Here is a 20,103-nt window from a genome sequence, read left to right as displayed (position 1 = left end):
TTCGGTGGCAAAATCGTGTCTCTAACGCAAAAAGGCATAACACTTTTCCCATAAGATTACATAGCGCTCCATAGCAAATACATGAAAATGGGGTGGGCCAACTTGAATTTCGGAATGGGCTAATCCAAATTTCGGGGTGGGAACTTGCCCCAATCTGAATTTGGGAGTGATGAAGTTAGGAAAATTTGCAGGCGCAAGTTGGAATCAGCTAACGCATAATCATCATCAGCAGCCTATAAATATGTGCACTGCAGGACCAAGGCCTCTCCCTGCGATCTCCAATTACCCCTGTCTTGCGCTAGCTGATTCCAACTTGCTTACAACAAATGATTACAACAAATGATTGAGGACCTTAACCGAGAAAGTGTAAGAGTGGGGTTGAAGATGGATATGCAGAAGACAGATAGCGCAAGACAGGGGTAATTGGAGATCGCAGGGAGAAGCCTTCGTCCTGCAGTGAACACAAATATAGGCTGATGATGATGGGAGTGGGTGATCCTGTATTTGGGATTGGGACAACCTAAGTTAGGGGTTGGCAAACTTACATTTGATATGAGCCAACATGAATTTGGGGTTGATATTAAGTGGGCTAATTTAAATGTGGGGATGGGCTAACTCAAATTTGGGAAACAAAAGCAAAAGCTAAGTAGCAGCCGAGCCAAAGTCTCCGACAATTCAGAAAATTGTCCCCTACGCATTAGGCGACAATTTTCTGAATTTCTCTAGCCTTTTGGGTACAGCAACTAAATTTTACTGTTGTGAGAGCAAACCTTGTTGGGCACAGCATCCAAATCTTGCTAGTGGGGGAGCAAATATTGTTTTGGGCATAGCAACCAAAACTTGCTGTTGAGAGAGAAAATTGTGTTTTTCTGCACAGCAACCAAATCTTGCACTTGTAAGAGCAAATCTTGTTTTGGGGCACAGCAACTGAATCTCAGTGTTGGGAAAGCAAGCTTGTTTTTGGGCACAGCAACCCAACTTGCTGTTGAGAGAAAGTCGTGCTTTTCGGTGCAGCAACGAAATATTGTTGCTGGGAGATCAAAAACTCGTTTTTTGGGCAAAGCAACCAAATCTTGCACTTGGGAGAGCAAATCTTGTTTTGGGGCACAGCAACTGAATCTCACCGTTGGGAAAGCAAGCTTGTTTTTGGGCAACCAAATCTTACTGTTGGGAGAGCAAATCTTGTTTTGGGGCACAGCAACCAAAACTTGCTGTTGAGAGAGAAAATCGTGTTTTTGGGTGCAGCAACTGAATCTTACTGTTGGGAAAGCAAATCTTGTTTTGGGGCAGAGCAACTGAATCTCACTGTTGGGAAAGCAAGCTTGTTTTTGGGCACAGCAATCAAAACTTGCTGTTGAGAGAGAAAATGGTGCTTTTCGGTGCAGCAACGAAATATTGTTGCTGGGAGAGCAAAAACTTGTTTTTTGGGCAAAGCGACCAAATCTTGCACTTGGGAGAGCAAATCTTGTTTTGGGGCACAGCAACTGAATCTTACTGTTGGGAAAGCAAACTTGGTTTTGGGCAACCAAATCTTACGGTTGGGAGAGCAAATCTTGTTTTTGGGCACAGCAACCAAAACTTGCTGTTGGGAGAGAAAATCTTGTTTTTGGGCACAGCAACCAAAACTTGATGTTGAGAGAGAAAATTGTGTTCTTGGGTGCAGCAACTGAATCTTACTGTTGCGAAAGCAAACTTGGTTTTGGGCACAGCAACCAAATCTTACTGTTGGGAGAGCAAATATTGTTTTTGGGCACAGCAACCAAAACTTGCTTTTGAGAGAGAAAATCGTGTTTTTGTGTGCAACAACCGAATTTTACTGTTGGGAAAGCAAATTTGGTTTTGGGCACAGCAACCAAATCTTACTGTTGGGAGAGCAAATCTGGTTTTTGAGCACAGCAACCGAAACTTGCTGTTGAGAGAGAAAATCGTGTTTTTGGGTGCAGCAACTGAATCTTACTGTTGGGGAAGCAAACTTGGTTTTGGGCACAGCAACCAAATATTATTGTTCTGAGAGCAAATCTTGTTTTTGGGCAACCAAAACTTGCTGTTGAGAGAGAGAAAATCGTGTTTTTGGGTGCAGCAACTGAATCTTACTGTTGGGAAAGCAAACTTGGTTTTGGGCACAGCAACCAAATCTTACTGTTGGGAGAGCAAATTTTGTTTTGGGCACAGCAACAAAACTTGCTGTTGGAGAGAAAATTGTGTTTTGGGGCAGCAACCAAATCTTACTGTTGGGAGAGCAAACTTGTTTTGGGCACAGCAACCAAATCTTACTGTTGGGAGAGCAAATCTGTGTTTTGGGGCACAGCAACCAAAACTTGCTGTTGAGAGAAGCAATCTTGTTTTTGGGGCAGCAACCAAACTTCTGTTGAGAGAGAAATCGTGTTTTGCGTGCAGCAACGAATTTACTGTTGGGAAGCAAAATTGTTTTTGGGCACAGCAACAAATCTCTGTTGGAGAGCAAATCTTGTTTTTGGGCACAGCAACTGAAATCTTGCTGTTGGAGAGAATTGTGTTTTGGGCAGCCAAATTTCTGGAAGCAAATCTGTTTTTGGGCAAGCCTCTGTTGGGAGAGCAAAATCTGTTTTTGGGCACAGCAAAAAACTGCTGTTGAAGAAAAATGTGTTTTGGGTGCAGCAACTGAATCTCGTTGGAAAGCAAACTTGTTGGGGCACAGCAGTGGTTTTGGGCACAGCAACCAAAACTTGCTGTTGAGAGAGAAAATTGTGTTTTTGGGTGCAGCAACTGAATCTTACTGTTGGGAAAGCAAACTTGGTTTTGGGCACAGCAACCAAATCTTACTGTTGGGAGAGCAAATCTTGTTTTTGGGCACAGCAACCAAAACTTGCTGTTGAGAGAGAAAATCGTGTTTTTGGGTGCAGCAACTGAATCTTACTGTTGGGAAAGCAAATTTGGTTTTGGGCACAGCAACCAAATCTTACTGTTGGGAGAGCAAATCTTGTTTTTGGGCACAGCAACCAAAACTTGCTGTTGAGAGAGAAAATCGTGTTTTTGGGTGCAGCAACTGAATCTTACTGTTGGGAAAGCAAACTTGGTTTTGGGCACAGCAACCAAATCTTACTGTTGGGAGAGCAAATCTTGTTTTTGGGCACAGCAACCAAAACTTGCTGTTGAGAGAGAAAATTGTGTTTTTGGGTGCAGCAACTGAATCTTACTGTTGGGAAAGCAAACTTGGTTTTGGGCACAGCAACCAATCTTACTGTTGGGAGAGCAAATTTGTTTTGGCACAGCAACCAAAACTTGCTGTTGAGAGAGAAAATTGTGTTTTTTGGTTGCAGCAACTGAATCTTACTGTTGGAAAGCAACTTGGTTTTGGGCACAGCAACCAAAACTTCCTGTTGAGAGAGAAAATCGTGTTTTTGCGTGCAGCAACTGAATCTTACTGTTGGGAAAGCAAAACTTGGTTTGGGCACAGCAACCAAATTCTTACTGTTCTGAGAGCAAATCTTGTTTTGTGCAACCAAACTTGCTGTTGAGAGAGAGAAAATCGTGTTTTGGGTGCAGCAACTGAATCTTACTGTTGGGAAAGCAACTGGGTTTTGGCACAGCAACCAAATCTTACTGTTGGGAGAGGCAAATTTTGTTTTTGGGTACAGCACCAAAACTTGCTGTTGAGAGAGAAAATGTGTTTTTTGGGTGCAGCAACCTGAATCTTTACTGTTGGGAAAGCAAACTTGGTTTTGGGCACAGCCAACCAAATCTTACTGTTGGGAGAGCAAATCTTGTTTTGGGGCACAGCAACCAAAACTTGCTGTTGAGAGAGAAAATTGTGTTTTTGGGTGCAGCAACCAAAACTTGCTGTTGAAAGAGAAAATCGTGTTTTTGCGTGCAGCAACTGAATCTTACTGTTGGGAAAGCAAATCTTGTTTTGGGGCAGAGCAACTGAATGTCACTGTTGGGAAAGCAAGCTTGTTTTTGGGCACAGCAATCAAAACTTGCTGTTGAGAGAGAAAATCGTGCTTTTCGGTGCAGCAACGAAATATTGTTGCTGGGAGAGCAAGAACTTGTTTTTTGGGCAAAGCGACCAAATCTTGCACTTGGGAGAGCAAATCTTGTTTTGGGGCACAGCAACTGAATCTTACTGTTGGGAAAGCAAACTTGGTTTTGGGCAACCAAATCTTACTGTTGGGAGAGCAAATCTTGTTTTTGGGCACAGCAACCAAAACTTGCTGTTGGGAGAGAAAATCTTGTTTTTGGGCACAGCAACCAAAACTTGATGTTGAGAGAGAAAATTGTGTTCTTGGGTGCAGCAACTGAATCTTACTGTTGCGAAAGCAAACTTGGTTTTGGGCACAGCAACCAAATCTTACTGTTGGGAGAGCAAATATTGTTTTTGGGCACAGCAACCAAAACTTGCTTTTGAGAGAGGAAATCGTGTTTTTTGTGCAACAACCGAATTTTACTGTTGGGAAAGCAAATTTGGTTTTGGGCACAGCAACCAAATCTTACTGTTGGGAGAGCAAATCTGGTTTTTGAGCACAGCAACCAAAACTTGCTGTTGAGAGAGAGAAAATCGTGTTTTTGGGTGCAGCAACTGATTCTTACTGTTGGGAAAGCAAACTTGTTTTTGGGCACAGCAACCAAATCTTACTGTTCTGAGAGCAAATCTTGTTTTTGGGCAACCAAAACTTGCTGTTGAGAGAGAGAAAATCGTGTTTTTGTGTGCAGCAACTAAATCTTACTGTTGGGAAAGCAAACTTGGTTTTGGGCACAGCAACCAAATCTTGCTGTTCTGAGAGCAAATCTTGTTTTTGGGCAACCAAAACTTGCTGTTGAGAGAGAGAAAATCGTGTTTTTGGGTGCGGCAACTGAATCTTACTGTTGGGAGAGCAAATCTTGTTTTGGGGCAGAGCAACTGAATCTCACTGTTGGGAAAGCAAGCTTGTTTTTGGGCACAGCAATCAAAACTTGCTGTTGATAGAGATAATCCTGCTTTTCGGTGCAGCAACGAAATATTGTTGCTGGGAGAGCAAAAACTTGTTTTTTGGGCAAAGCGACCAAATCTTGCACTTGGGAGAGCAAATCTTGTTTTTGGGCACAGCAACTGAATCTTACTGTTGGGAGAGAAAATCTTGTTTTTGGGCACAGCAACCACAACTTGATGTTGAGAGAGAAAATTGTGTTTTTGGGTGCAGCAACTGAATCTTACTGTTGGGAAAGCAAACTTGGTTTTGGGCACAGCAACCAAATCTTACTGTTGGGAGAGAAAATCTTGTTTTTGGGCACAGCAACCACAACTTGATGTTGAGAGAGAAAATTGTGTTTTTGGGTGCAGCAACTGAATCTTACTGTTGGGAAAGCAAACTTGGTTTTGGGCACAGCAACCAAATCTTATTGTTCTGAGAGCAAATCTTGTTTTTGGGGAACCAAAACTTGCTGTTGAGAGAGAGAAAATCGTGTTTTTGGGTGCAGCAACTGAATCTTACTGTTGGGAAAGCAAACTTGGTTTTGGGCACAGCAACCAAATCTTACTGTTGGGAGAGAAAATCTTGTTTTTGGGCACAGCAACCAAAACTTGCTGTTGAGAGAGAAAATCGTGTTTTTGGGTGCAGCAACTGAATCTTACTGTTGGGAAAGCAAACTTGGTTTTGGGCACAGCAACCAAATCTTACTGTTCTGAGAGCAAATCTTGTTTTTGGGCAACCAAAACTTGCTGTTGAGAGAGAAAATCGTGTTTTTGTGTGCAGCAACCGAATTTTACTGTTGGGAAAGCAAACTTGGTTTTGGGCACAGCAACCAAATCTTACTGTTGGGAGTTCAAATCTTGTTTTTGAGCACAGCAACCAAAACTTGCTGTTGAGAGAGAAAATCGTGTTTTTGGGTGCAGCAACCAAATCTTACTGTTGGGAGAGCAAATCTTGTTTTGGGCACAGCAACCAAAACTTGCTGTTGAGAGAGCAAATCGTGTTTTGGGGTGCAGCAACTGAATCTTACTGGGGAAAGCAAACTTGGTTTTGGGCACAGCAACCAAATCTTACTCTTGGGAGAGCAAATCTTGTTTTTGGGCACAGCAACCAAAACTTGCTGTTGAGAGAGAAAATTGTGTTTTTGGGTGCAGCAACTGAATCTTACTGTTGGGAAAGCAAATCTTGTTTTTGAGCACAGCAACCAAAACTTGCTGTTGAGAGAGAAAATCGTGTTTTGGGTGCAGCAATTGAATCTTACTGTTGGGAAAGCAAACTTGGTTTTGGGCACAGCAACTGAATCTCACTGTTGGGAGAGCAAACTTGCTTTGGGGCAGAGCAACCAAATCTTGCTGTTGGGAGAGAAAATCTTGTTTTCGGCCACAGCAACCAAATTTTGCTGTTAGGAAATTTAAACGCATTTCGGGTTTTCCTTTGAACACAGCAAGCCAACAGCTTTTCTTCTGCCAGCCTCTCATACGTAACAAAATGGCCTATGCCTGAGCATTGATGAAAATTGCACAATGAGCTGGTGCCAGTTCAGCCAGGGCTAGATCTTTCTTTTACTTTCACCAGGAAAACTTGCCATTTAGTCATAACTTGTGCTTGTGATGCTGGTCGAGCATGGCTGGAAAAATGAAGACCCTACGGATACCATGTCTCATTTAGAATTATTTTTCGCGGCCTCTTGGTTTGAGTCTTCACTCCTTTTGCAAATTAAAATAGATTATTTAATCGTATTATAGAATACAAAATCGGAAAATAAAATATTTTGACGGGAAATTACGATTTTTCAACCAATATCTCCGCTTACAGTTCTATTGTCACATGACGCAAGGAATGCTTTATTATACACCCTGCTACACTCAGCCGGGGTTTCTTGCTCTGCCTTGGTTGGTGTTTCTGAACGGCTTCGAACGGCTTTGTGGCTTGTAATAATTCATTTTCAACAAAGGGTTGCGCGTTATAGGTGCAACAATTGGCAATGATTGTACATGTTGACAGGGACTTGTTCCCGTCACGCGTTTGTAAATATGTGAATGCTTGAATGTTTAGAAAAATAAACAGCAACAAACAACGCCACAAGAACGCCTGAAATCACAAGGACTAAGCCGAGCTACCACCCATCATTCTTGTGGTAACTGAGTGATCACAGCACCAGAGTTCTGACGAGTAATTTTCGTAGGCTGAAACTAAGGCTGAAATGTAGACAATGAATAAGCAGAAAGCCAAGCACTTAGTGAACAAAAAAAAACATGAGCTGAGACTATCGTCAATGATAGTCAATGTAACCATGCAGATAGCCGAGCGTATTTAGAAAGCTACTCATCTTATTAAAGGAATAATTCGCTTGAAGGCCTATATTTGTTGCAGTAGGGACATTAAGGTAGTGTTTGTTGTTTCACTGCGTAGTTCCACAGAGAACAGAGCCGTTAACCAGTACAACTGAAGAGGTGCTGGAGCCCTTCCCTGCCGTCGTCACAGGGAGATAAGGTGGCGAAGAAGAGGGAGGCAATGCTTCCCGAACGCTACCCCATACCACCTACACCTTCAGACATCCCCAAAGCGCGACATCATGTGTCGAGAGGCCCGGCTATTCGCTCACATGCACATCGATGTTATGAACGCATGTCTTATACGAAGCGAAGTCCTACCATCGCATTTTCGCCCATTGTAAATTTTCATTACTTCTTGAATAGCTCCGGATGTTCAATAGAATTTGAAAATATATATTTATTTATTTTTATCGTTGAAAATTCCATATCTATAGAAGTCAATGTTCGCGAGAACTACGTTCGTATCGAAGGTGTTTTTATTGAATATATTTGTTTACTGCTAGCGACGAGCGTGCTCGTTGTGTTGGCGGCGATCGAAAGTTCGACCGTCAGCCACCGACCAGGAAAATGGGCGAAATAGCCGAAGAAAGCTATTCGCTTTAAAACTAAGGCTGTGCCTTATTAAGGCAAAGTGGAATACAACAAACCGAAGAACGTGTTTTATAGGTACAATGTACTGTCAACTACAAGATTTTACGGACCACAGGATCTCAGAAAACGTTCAATTCCTGAGCAGCCTGTTGCAGTAGCCAGTAAAACTGTATACGACAATGTTGTTGACATATTCTAGCCGAGGCCCGAAATGCAAATACCAGGCTGCGTTGTGAGGCTCCGGAGATATTCAGCTTTTTTTTTCAGATTTTGTGGCCCGTAATATTTTGTCGCTGACTGTACCTGCTGTTTTCTCGTCTTTACGGAAACAGGCAGGTTCGTGTCCGCGTGTTTTGAAGCTGCAGAATCTGGCGTTGTATGAGAAATGCCGTACTAAGCCGTACGTTGCTTACGCGTGGTTGGCGCTTCGTAACATTCGCAAAACTATTCCATTTCCATCCACCGGATGCAGCGACGCATCGGGCCTTCGCAGCAAATGGACCTGACCTGCGTATGCCGCTTGAGCGGGAATTCCCTGTTGGCCTCGATGAACGCCTTTGTCTCATCCGGCTCCAAGAGCAGGAACCTGAAAGCAAGTACAGCCGTCTCTCCGTAAGCATGCGTTCGCCGCATGGCACTTAAGCGTAAGGGTGCAGTGTGCGCGCTTACCTCTGAGAGCGTGCCGTCAATCTGCCCATCCCGCCTTGGGATCTGCACATTTAATAGATGACGTTGAGAAAGCGCTCCTTGTTCGCGATGATATTTTGCCTTTTGACAATTGCTTAGCCTTCTAATTAAAAGTCAAACACAAAAAAAACATAAGAAAAATAAAAATGAAAAGTAAGAGAACTTCGACATGGTTTATGGCTTTCCTTTTCCTTTATTTTTATTTTGTGTTAATTCACTTCGGTTTCTGCCTGAGCTCGCGCCTAGAAAGAAATTGAAAGCCATAAAATCTAACAATGTAAGCATTGAAAGATCAAATTTTATTTCTGTTTATTTTATACAAGAAGCTATTGGTGTAGACTGTGCGAAACGGAAGTCTTAAGTGCGAGAATTCTTTCGACAGAGCGGCGCTTTCATTCTTGATTGCGTTTCCGTGATTCCTGGAATCTTCGTGCTTCCGTGGCTCTTTTGTCCGTTATGGTAAATGTTGGTAGAACATGGCACTCAAGAAGGAACTCATTTGCGCCAAAACCTAGAACTTATATTTCGTAAACTCCCAGGAACATTTGTTTCGTACGTGAAATTTAGAAATGATGTCGCTATTCTTTTCTAAGCTTTGCTCCTGTTATTCTCATCGTTTTGCGCACAATCTTTATGTCGAAGAAGAGCAGTAGCCGGCGCCACCTACGGGCACCAAAATCTCCTTAAATACAGGTAATTAATTATTCAGATTCTACGCACATCTTGGAATTTGTGTGAAATGATGTATTCGTGAAGCGGTCAATCAACTTCTTTAAATTTGCCCATATCATTCCTGCTTATTTGGCGCAAAGGAAACTGGCGAGCGCGCATGTGTTCCCGTGAACCCGTGCTATACGCAATGTGAAACACGTGGCGGCCATCTCAAACAGGTAGTTCGTGTTGGCATGAGAGAAGTATATGTGTGAAATGTGGCCTATGACAATAAAGGTGAAAACGATATTGTGGACCAGTCGGGCTGCTGTGCTGAAGGACCGAGGTTCGATCCCACCATCGGGCACGTAACCTTCTTGTTAACGCGACAGCATTAAGGGCCCCGTGTCGCAGAAAATCCGGTGTCGGCGTCGACAGCGTTTCCCGTTAGATAAAAACAGCGCATAGGCGTTACTGCACTAAATGAATTTAAACGCGTCAGAAAATTTGTGAAGTACGACTTACACACAACCGACAGACATGATAGCGTCGGATTGTAATTTGAATATACGAGAAAACATACTTCTGTTACGCGGAAACTCAAACGCAACTCCCTTTTCCAGCTGCCGTTTGAGGTCTGTCTTAGTTAGAGTGCCTCGATGCTAGCGCCCCCTTGATGCCCGCGGCGCGCGCGGGCATCAAGGCACCTTAGTCTTAGTTGGAGCGGCGCGCCCCGCTCGGTTCCTTGCAACACCATCCAGATGGCGCTCGCCTCCGCGCATCCGCGAGGAAAGAAGAAAAAAGAAGAAAAAAAAACAGAAAGCTCGCCTTCGTGCATAGCGTTCGCCGTCAGCGTTTCCAGGTAAACATTACGGTTACATTACAGTTACCAGGAAGCCTGAGAAGCAGTCAGGGATATTTGAATGCTATCGCGTTCCACTCTTAAAGGCAAAGCTTAAGCGTCATTTAAGTTTCTTTTTTTTTCTTTTTTTAAGTGTGACCTATTCGGCAAGACAGCAGCACCCAGCAGCCACGGTCAGGAAAGTCCGCGAGAGTTCGCAAAAGAAAGCTTCGCTTTATAAAACCTGCCAGGCTGGCACTCCATACTGTCTGGAAAGCAAGTGGAGTGCACTAGCCAAGTCCGCCTGCCCGGCCCACACATCCGTAATGTTATGTGAATATCATCGCTCCGAATGGCTGAGCGAAGCATTGGGCAGGTTTCAGAAGGTAAGCGATGTGACGGCTACTCTATAGAGTAGCCGTCACATCGCTTACCTTCTGAAACCGCCCAGCCTGCCACTATAGTGGCAGGCTGGGCGAGCTTCTGTGCGTTCACTGCGGCCGCACAAATAGGAGGAGAAGGAACTCGTCGCGAACGACACAGACACTCACCGCAGAGCCTCGAGGGCGTTCCTGAGGGCGTCCGGATCGGCCGGATCCTGCGCCACAGCGAAAAGGTCACTGAGTAACGAGGGTACGTGGGTTTAGATGGAGCGCTTGCGAATTCGGAAGGGCGAAGAAAATACGCTACTTGGCATTCTGAACAAACAGCACAGAAAGTTTATGTTCAGCCAACTAGCCCAAGTTGGCACACACTTTCGTACGTTTCCTACTTCAGTAGGAGCGGATCGGCCCGCTCCTACTGAAGTGCAGTATCAAGCGTAAGCCATCTTAAAATAAAGGAATAGCGCTTGTGAAATAATCCCGCAGCGCAAAATTTTCTTAAAGACCAATTGGAAACTTAAGAAGTGGACAAGGTACGCTTGGCAAGGCTTGGTCAGCCAGCAGGAAAGGTCCTCGCGTCGAGCTTTTATTGTAGTGATGAATGATTGATGTCTTTAACAAATTTGGCCTAACCCATCTCGCGATTACTGTCGAAGGTAATGCGGTTAGCATTGAATCATATAGCGACACAGTGTATTGCCACCGTCTAAACGAATTATGTATGAGGCGTGTACTGCAGCGGGACTTCTCTTTCACGCTTCCCTAAGAACACGAAGCCTGCGTGTGGCCTCTGAAACGCATGCAGCAACCGTTCTCGTGCTTATTTCTGGACTCGCTGTGCCATCTACTGGCGCTGTGGAGAAATCAACGCGTGGCCTCCGAGACGAGAAGCGTGGCGCGCCTGTCCCTGCGAACGCTGGGAATCGTTCCCTCGCTTGCCGCACACCCAGTGGCACTTACTCAGGGACCCACGTTGGCGAGAAGATCATTGAAGAGCGGCGCATACTCAGCGCATTCATGGCGCAGCTCGCTAAAGCGTTGGTGTAAAAGACGTTCATTGAAAAGCGGCAAGTACAAAAATATTTGTGGTGCAGCCTGCTAAAGCGTCGGGTGGCTGTACTTCATGCACCCTCGGTTGTGGGTTCAATTCCTCTCAGCATCGGATAAGTTTCAATTATCTTTTAATGCAGTAGCAATCTTACGGTACTTTACACTCACTTTCCGGGGGCCAACTATTTATCTTCTTCTTTCTGGGGTTTTACGTGCCAAAACAAGTGCTGATTATGAGGCACGCTGTAGTGGAGGGCTCCGCATAAATTTCGACCACCGGGGGTTCTTTAACGTGCACTACAACGCAAGCACACGGGCGTTTTTGCATTTCGCCTCCATCGAAATGCGGCCGCCGCGGCCGGGATTCGATCCCGCGACCTCGTGCTCAGCAGAGCAACTATAAACTATCTATAGGCCAACTATTTATGTTTGTATCTATCTATGTTTGTATCAAACCGTTTTTCCGCCTACCTGGGCAAATGGGTAATCCATGGTCGAATGGGTAGCGCGTCGGGCTGCTGTGATGAGGGAAGAGGGTTCGAAACCAATCGTCGGACCAACTTAGGTGTCAATGCGTATATATGTGCCACTCTTCAACGAACTTCTTTCTCGCCTACGTGGGTCGCTGCAGAAGCGGAATAGGGTAGGTATACCGCTATTCAATGAAACTCTTTGACACCCACTTGCAGCACTGAGCATGTGCCACTCGGTTTGTGCTGCTCTTGATTGAATCTCTTTGATGCCAACTTGGGTCGCTGGGTATGTGCTGGTACTAGAGCACCAACGGTTAGTGCATGGTGCTAGAAATAGCAGCGCGCGACCGGACAAGAATTGAGGGACGTAGGCAAGCGTATGTCTTCCTTCTGTCTTGTCCAGTTGCGCGCTGTGATTTGTAGTTCCAGAGAACACCGACTACCCCAGTCCCATCCCGTGGGGTCAAGGTACACGTTGGTGTCTTTGTGTACCTGATGCTTGGACCAGGCCTCCTTTTCCTCCTCGTCCGCGGCCGTGTGGGGTAGGCTGAACTTGTAGAAGGGCCGCAGGTTGCGGTACACGTACAGACAGGAGCCAGCTGCCACGGCAACGGACGGAGGCTGTCCCGGCGGTGCGGACTCTGCACGTGTGGCCACGCCAGGCTCTATAGTGAGACTGGGCCACTTGGCGTATGTCATGCGTATACAATATTTGCGCTGTGTTATAAGGGGTGCAACGATGGGACGCGATATATACAAACACAACTTCAATGAGACTTCAACTGCAGCTGTTCGTCCTTGTCATCCTTGGTGTTGCCTTAACCAGCGCACCAAAGTGGTCGAATGAAGACGCAAGTTGTCACCACCGTTGAGTACAACGATGCGTCTGGCATTGTTACAAAATGAGCGAACTAAATGTGAGGTTTGTAGTTTCGACAACTGACCCTGAGGCCGTGGACCCTCTATTACTGCTGTAACATCTATAAGTGTTGCGTGCGTCACCAACATTGAGTACAACGGTGCGTCTGGCATAGTTACAAAATGAGCGAACTAAATGTGAGCTTTGTAGTTTCGATATCTAACCCTGAGGCCGTGGACCCTCTATTACTGCTGTAATAGGTATAAGTGTTACGTGCTCACGGAACGCAAATCAACAAAATGGCGAACTGGGCGAGTTGGTGAGCGAGACGACTGAACAACACAGAATGGGGCTTCCTGTGTTCTTCAGTCGTCTATGCCCCTGACCACGAATTCGCGGAATGCGCCTGCACGAGCTTCTAGTGATTTGCTGGCAGTCAAGTAGCAGTGATGGGAGGACAACGCTGCTCAAAGTGTGCCGTTTGTGACAGTCCAAGATGGCGACTCACACGCACCCGTGCGAAAGGCAGCCAGTCCGCATGGCAGCGCGGCCAGGGCCTGCTCGCCTTGCTGCTGCTGGCGTCCTCCGCGGAAAAGGCGTAGGCGTCCTCCGTTGCGCAGGTCGGCCACTAGGAGTCGCTGATCGCCGTCGGCTAGCACGTCCGCCGTGCAAATGCCGCCCGGAAGCGCGTACAGCGACGCGTACGGATCGTGGTGGGCGCGTAGCCACGCGCTGCCGTTGCTTCCGGCGCCACTGCAAGCCCGCCAGGGGGACATAGTGTACAGACACTACGGGGCCAACACGAACGACAGAAGTACTATGGCTGACAACCGACAATTTAACAGGAGGTACGTAGCACGAAATCGTGAACAAGGCATGATAAATTGGTAGTGATAAGTCAGTCTCGCGTCGTTGCATGTAAGCTCTTCGTGGGGTATGCTTCCGCGCTTCCCCCGAGCATGTGTTTCGTGGTCATGCAGTTCTTGTTTATTAAATGATGGGATTCTGGAAACATAGCCCACTGAAGAGCAAACTGTCCCTATAGCCGCAACAATAAGCACTAGCCACTAAGAAATGTGAAAAAGAAATGAGTGCGGAAAGTGAGAAAAGCCGTTGAATAAAACGTCGACTAACTCCGGCACCACCTCCTGTACTACATAGAGGCTACGCATATCAGCGCATGGTGTGTCGGCAACCCCAGAACGTCCACTCACAAAGCGCATTGCCAGAACAGCCGCTATCTGCATAGTCACTATACGATATATTGCACCAAGATTAAAGTGCATCACTACAAATACTACATGTAAGACATCATTGACAGCACATTAGCCAATGAGCACAGAAAACATTGGTGCAAGTTCACAAGACTGTGCCCGAAGTCCGATCGACTGTGTTTCAAGGAGGCTGCACAAGGTCACTGTCTATTTAGAAAGTCGCCATGGGCTGTGACAGCGTGTCCTTGTCCGGGCACGACCAGAGACCAAGAGGGTACAGCGTGGTGAACAACCTTTCAGAGCTCAGAAAAAGAGCCTTATCGCGTGTCGGTAGCATGGCAATTAGAAGGCGCGCAAGGCTTCGTAAAACTTCGTTTATGTGGAGTTCACATATACGTATGAGTTCAATCAATGCAAGCGGGTGCCCTCTGACCTGATGACGTTGTTTCCGGATTTACAGGGCTAATGTTCGAAGCTGACTGACGGGGTTGTATTTATTTTGATGTTTGTATATAACGACGCTTACATTTACTTTTTTAATTCTATTAATTACACTCACGCAAACAATTTGCGTGTGCAACAGATTTGCAGAAGTGGGCTTCTCCTCTATAAACATTTTATTGTGAAAAAGCCAGCTTTCAAGGGCGCATTCTGGGCTGCGACGCAAGTTGGCGAATCTTTTTAGCGTAAGTCACAGATACCGTGATGTAATTTTGGTATAATGCCAGGAACTGAGCTTTCACTGATTATCATTAGATAACCAGTGGCTCGCTAAATCAGCTACACCGAATTGTGCACAGCGCTGTCAGAACGTTAGAGAGAGAGAGCGATAACATTTATTTCATAACGACTCTTTGTTCGAGTCGTCGCTGTTCGCGTCCGCCGCTCACATCAAGCACATAAATCGATCCAAACTCACCATTACCATCAAGACCAGAACGTTAGAGAACCCTGCTGTGTTACCGCATAGTAACAGCAGAGTCATACGATAAGGTTTCCGCCCCGCAGAGCTCGGAGGGACACACGTGAATGCGAACTGTGTCTTCGTTCACACCCACCGAAGGCTAACAAAGTTTCCTTGACATGAACCGACAACAGTGCTTGCCAGGTATCTTGACATTTTTACTCAACTCCCACCGCTTTATTTCTGTGTATATTATTGTTATATTGCGAGATAAAATGGTGCTTTTTCTTTTATTTGATTCCTCAGTTTTTCTACATGTTACGTCTTTTAAACCGCGCTGTCTGGTTTCATATAAAACAGAGATCTAGCGCTTTATGGCATCGTCGTCTTTACATATTCATATATGTCTCGTTGAAGGTATCATGTCATAGAACATGTGGCAATTCGGCCACACGCTGATATTTTTTTCTATCTCTCTAAGTAACACATTGCGAAGTGCTACCGTTATGCACGGCATAATGGTTGACGCACTGCTACGCGAAGACTGATGATAAAATATTTCAAATAATCGAAGTGATGTTGTAAGGAGGTTATCGTGGTACATGCTAAGACCATCGGACAACTGACATCGAACGCCCTTCGTCTGTCGCGCAGTAGAACTACGACTAACGGAATCCAATTCGTCCAATCTTCAATTCTGCTGCAAGGAGGTCCCATAGTTTTTTTTTTTTTCGGAAGCATCGTTTTTTGGATAAGAAAAGGGTCTCCGTAATGCGCATGACGGGCACACGCGTAACAGAGCATAATTTCGCTATACTTGCGCGTTTCCTTTGCCGCTGTATTTCGCGTGCCACCTGCACCGAATAATAAATACACCCTCGTCGACTTCTCACCTCGACGCTGACGCGTTGCTGCTCATGTCCATCCGCTTCTGACGCCGCTTCGTGAAAGCAGTGAGCGGCGGAGAGTCGCACGCAAACACATACGCGCGTCGTCATGGCAACAGCCGTCACGTTTGGGTCCCGGAAGATGGCGGCAGCTGCATCGATGCTTTGCGATGGCTCCTCCGCAGCACACGCAGTGCTGACCCGTGAAAGGCGCGAAACGTGGCATCATTTCTGAAAAGTAGGTCTGCTTTCTTCTGCGATTTCATTCGCAATCGAAACGTTGCATACCCAGACGCCCCTTTTATTTAAAGTCATCGTCTGTGTCGACAACACCATTCATCTTCTTACGTTGGCCTACGCGTTGAAGCGAACATTGCTTACATGACGAGCTGCAATGTTCATTTAGATAATTAGGCTCGTGCTACCTCTCGTACATTACACAGCATATTGCCTTCAGTCCATCGCAAAATTTAAACCGCTGTGCAGTTTCGGGAACTTAAACCCCGCAATACAACTAAATTATACTTTTCGAAAGTAAGTAGGAAACGAATACGCAAAGTCTTCAACCCGTATATGAAATCGTTTGCATGATTTTTGCTCTCAGCGTTCGTGAAAACTGACGCCAATTTGATTTACAGCGTTTTGTCGCCAAAGACGGCGAAAATAACTCGCGAAGTGGGACCCGAACGCTGCGAGTCAACATGAAAATTCAGGATGCAGCATCAACATTCCAACCTGCCACATCATCTTACACTTTCATCTGTGTGTTTGGGATGTATGGATGGATGGATGGATGGTAGGATAGATAGATAGATTCCGGGGTATTTTAAAAAAAAGAGGGTTTTTCATGATTATAAACATACCAATCGGTAATAAGAACCGGCTTGGAAAGTGGTCATGTCCCTTGGGATCTGAAGAGGTTGGCAGAGTCACGCTGATTATCTCTTGCTATATTCACTTTAGAGCACATGTTGCAATTGTGGAATAAATGTTGGTCAGGGGTCAATCCATCTGCATATTGTGGAAATCCTGTAGCTGGCACCAGTTTCAAGATCTTCGTCTCTAGGCGGCGCCATGAAACACATGCTAATTCACGATTTGTCCCGAAGTGCTTAAGGTACGACTGTTACGAAAGACTCGTGGAACACCAATGCACTTCAGCGTCATTTTGCCGATGGAGCACGCAGCTAAGCGCGAGAGAGTTCAGATTAACATGGGCATTTCGTCAGGTTGTTAAAATACATTGACAAACATGGGAAGCCCACAAACGATCGGTTTATTTATTTATTTATACTGCGATATTAAACAAGAGCGTCTCCGGTGGTGACTTAACAAAAACAATAAATATTACAAAGTACAATAACTCTTGCTTAGATGAATGAATGAATGAATGAATGAATGAATGAATGAATGAATGAATGAATGAATGAATGAATGAACTTTTATTTCCCTTTTTAAGAAAGGGGAGGGACCGGGGGGGGAGAGAGGGAGGCCTGTGTGCTTAGATGAAAAGCGAGAAAAACAGTTATCAAGGTCCAACATACATGTCGTAATCTATATGTGAAGCGAAGTCAGGGTAATTAAATACTATGCAACTAAAAGCGATGCTTACAATTTTATTTATCTTTATTCTATGCAATGTTTATGCACCGCCGAGGTCACAACTTTATACTCAGTGTAGATTTTATGTGGCAAAGGTGTTGTTTGTTCACGATTCCTTGTTCACGATGTGTTACAACTGCTGTAATTTGTACTTTATTATGTTTAAATTGTAAATGTTATGTTTAAATTTATTATATCTAAATTGTTCACGATGTGTTAAACTGCTGTAATCTGCACTTTATTATGTTTAAACTGAAAAGGAGGTCCCATTGCAGTCTCTGACTTCGAGACCTCCTTCCGTATATTAACAGCCTGTAATCTTTTTATCCATTTTTAATAAAACCGATTCTGATTCTGAAAGAGATACCGAAATTGCAACGAATCTGATGCATCGTCGCAGCTGTAAGATTGCAACCAACATTGACCAAGATCTACCACTGCTAACACAAGACCTATAGAGACTGGGCAGCCTCGGCCAGAGGCCTTATTTACCGCGAACACGATGTCCTATACAGTAAATATATACAGGGGGTTCATTTTTAAGTTTTACGGAATTTTTAGAAATCCCCTGTGGTAGGTAGCATAATTCTTATCGTTAAGCTGGGTTATTCGATGAGGCGGACATTAGTAGCACGAGAAGTGGAAACACATATTCAACAAATTTAAAAAATTCACTAATTAACTTCTTAGTTAATTAAGTTACGACACATATTGCAATTTACGAAATGTAGCCGGTGAGCTTGTCAGGCGTACCCACTAGAAATGAATTTCCAGAACGTGGGGAGTGACCCGCTGCGCGCTGAGTCGCGTACCTCAGGACTTTCATTAAAGTTTTACATCCATCTATCAATGACACCAGTTTGGAGACATGTGCCATCAAACTCGTCGTAAAAATGCACTGTTGTTCCACTTACTTTTTAACCAAAATGCTGTTTTATACATTGAAGCACAAAAGTAACTGGAACGCCCATGTATTTCGTCCTACACTTTGGGAAACAATATCTCGAAACTGGTGTCATCCTGCAAATTCATTTCAAGTGGATGTGTCTTGCAAACTCACCGGCTACAATTCGTAAATTGCAATATGTGTCTTAAAGTAATTAACTAAGAATTTCATTAGTCAATTTTTGTTAATTAATTGAGTATGTGTGTGTCAATTTCTCGTGCTACAAATGTCTGCCTCTTCCAATAACCCAGCTGAACGATAAGAATTATGCTACCTGCCTCAGGCGATTAAAAAAAGTTCCGTAAAACTTAAAAATGAGCACCCTGTATAGTGGTAGACACTGCTTTGAAGAAGCTGTCGTCAGAAACGAGCAGGCACAGATTGTCATCGGAAGATTTCGGTAGAAATTTATTTATTTATTTATTTATTTATTTATTTATTTATTTATTTATTTATTTATTTATTTATTTATTTATTTATTTATTTATTTATTTATTTATTTATTTATTTATTTATTTATTTATTTATTTATTTATTGTGTTTAAGGTGCCAAAGCACCACATTGGGTATTAGAGAGTTAACCTCCCTGCCTTTCGCATCTCATTTAGTTAGCAATCCTGCATTCATTTAATAACACGGCGCTGCCGTGCAGCCAAATACAAAGTAACGGAAGCGTTTTTGCATTCCACTCCCACTGGAATTCTGGCCAAAGTAGCAAGTGTGGAAACATTCAAGAACTTCGGCAGCTGTGGCGGCGACGACGTGCAGCTAATCGCTCAATTTTCTGCAACTTCGCGGGTTAGGTGCTTTTTTATTTCGGTATTAACCTTGTTTGGCACGCGTCCGTCGCTGCCTTGCTGCTGCCATTTCTGTTGATCTGAGTGCTTCGTATATCTCAAAAGGAATGCTTAGCCTGTCTCGAATCTTCGCCGGTTTCCTTAAATGTATCGAATGTGAAAATTATAGCCACTCAGGTAAATGTTCAGCAGTGAATGCAGCTTCGTTTAAGATGAAGGAAGAGTTCCTTAAGACCACAGGGAAATGTCCCTCTTGCTCAAGCGCGGAGCTCACAGGAGCGAGAGCCACTAAGACAATTCTATAAATGTCCTGGAAGCACTGGCAAGCATCAATACGAAGCTAGCCAGCCGGTACTTACACTGGCTAACCTCCTTGTCTTACTTTCCCTTACTGTCTCTCTCAATACGAAGCACGAATTCTTGGGCCCCTTATCAAGAACAGTAGATTGCATTGAGTCTTGTATAGACTATTATGTCGTTAAAGCATGATGAAATCTTGGAGGCAGTAAAGGCACAGGTCGAACACATAAGAGAGACAGAGAGAAATAGAAGAGAGGAAAGGCATGGGAGGTTAACCAGACGCGCGTCCGGTTTGCTACCCTGCACTGGGGGAAGGGGGTATAGGGATGAAAAGAGAGAGAAAGGAGATAGAGAGAGCACAGTTTCGCGCACATTTGAAGCTTCATACCAAGTCTACAGACGGTCGATCAAGACCTGTCGACTTGAGGTATCGTAACAATGCTTTCTGGCTTTCTGTGCCATCCAAGCATACGGCCATGGTCCAAGGATCTTCATTTTCGACAATGGTCCAGAGTCGAGCCGGTTCAATGCCGTCCGTCGAGTTTCACGCTCGACGTCGAACTGGGGACAGATACATAAGACGTGTTCAATTGTTTCTCTGGTTCCACAAGAGTCGCACATGGGCGTATCCCCAATTCCAATGCGGAACGAGTAGGC

General features: G+C 44.7%; 1 protein-coding gene across 1 annotated transcript in view; it reads left to right on the top strand.

Moving 5' to 3' along the window:
- Positions 1 to 8,350: 8,350 nt before the first annotated feature.
- Positions 8,351 to 20,103, top strand: part of LOC119464384 (serine/threonine-protein phosphatase 5-like) — a 119,174-nt gene continuing 107,421 nt past the window's right edge. The window contains exon 1 of the mRNA XM_037725326.2: positions 8,351 to 8,464. Within this exon, the coding sequence (XP_037581254.2) occupies positions 8,366 to 8,464 (99 nt within the window). The 5' untranslated portion in view covers positions 8,351 to 8,365. The remainder of the gene's footprint in view (positions 8,465 to 20,103) is intronic.

Source organism: Dermacentor silvarum, chromosome 9 (assembly GCF_013339745.2).
Source record: "Dermacentor silvarum isolate Dsil-2018 chromosome 9, BIME_Dsil_1.4, whole genome shotgun sequence".
Taxonomy (NCBI): Eukaryota; Metazoa; Arthropoda; class Arachnida; order Ixodida; family Ixodidae; genus Dermacentor; species Dermacentor silvarum.
Note: the sequence above shows the minus strand (reverse complement) of the source record. Positions and strands in the feature narration are given on the sequence as shown.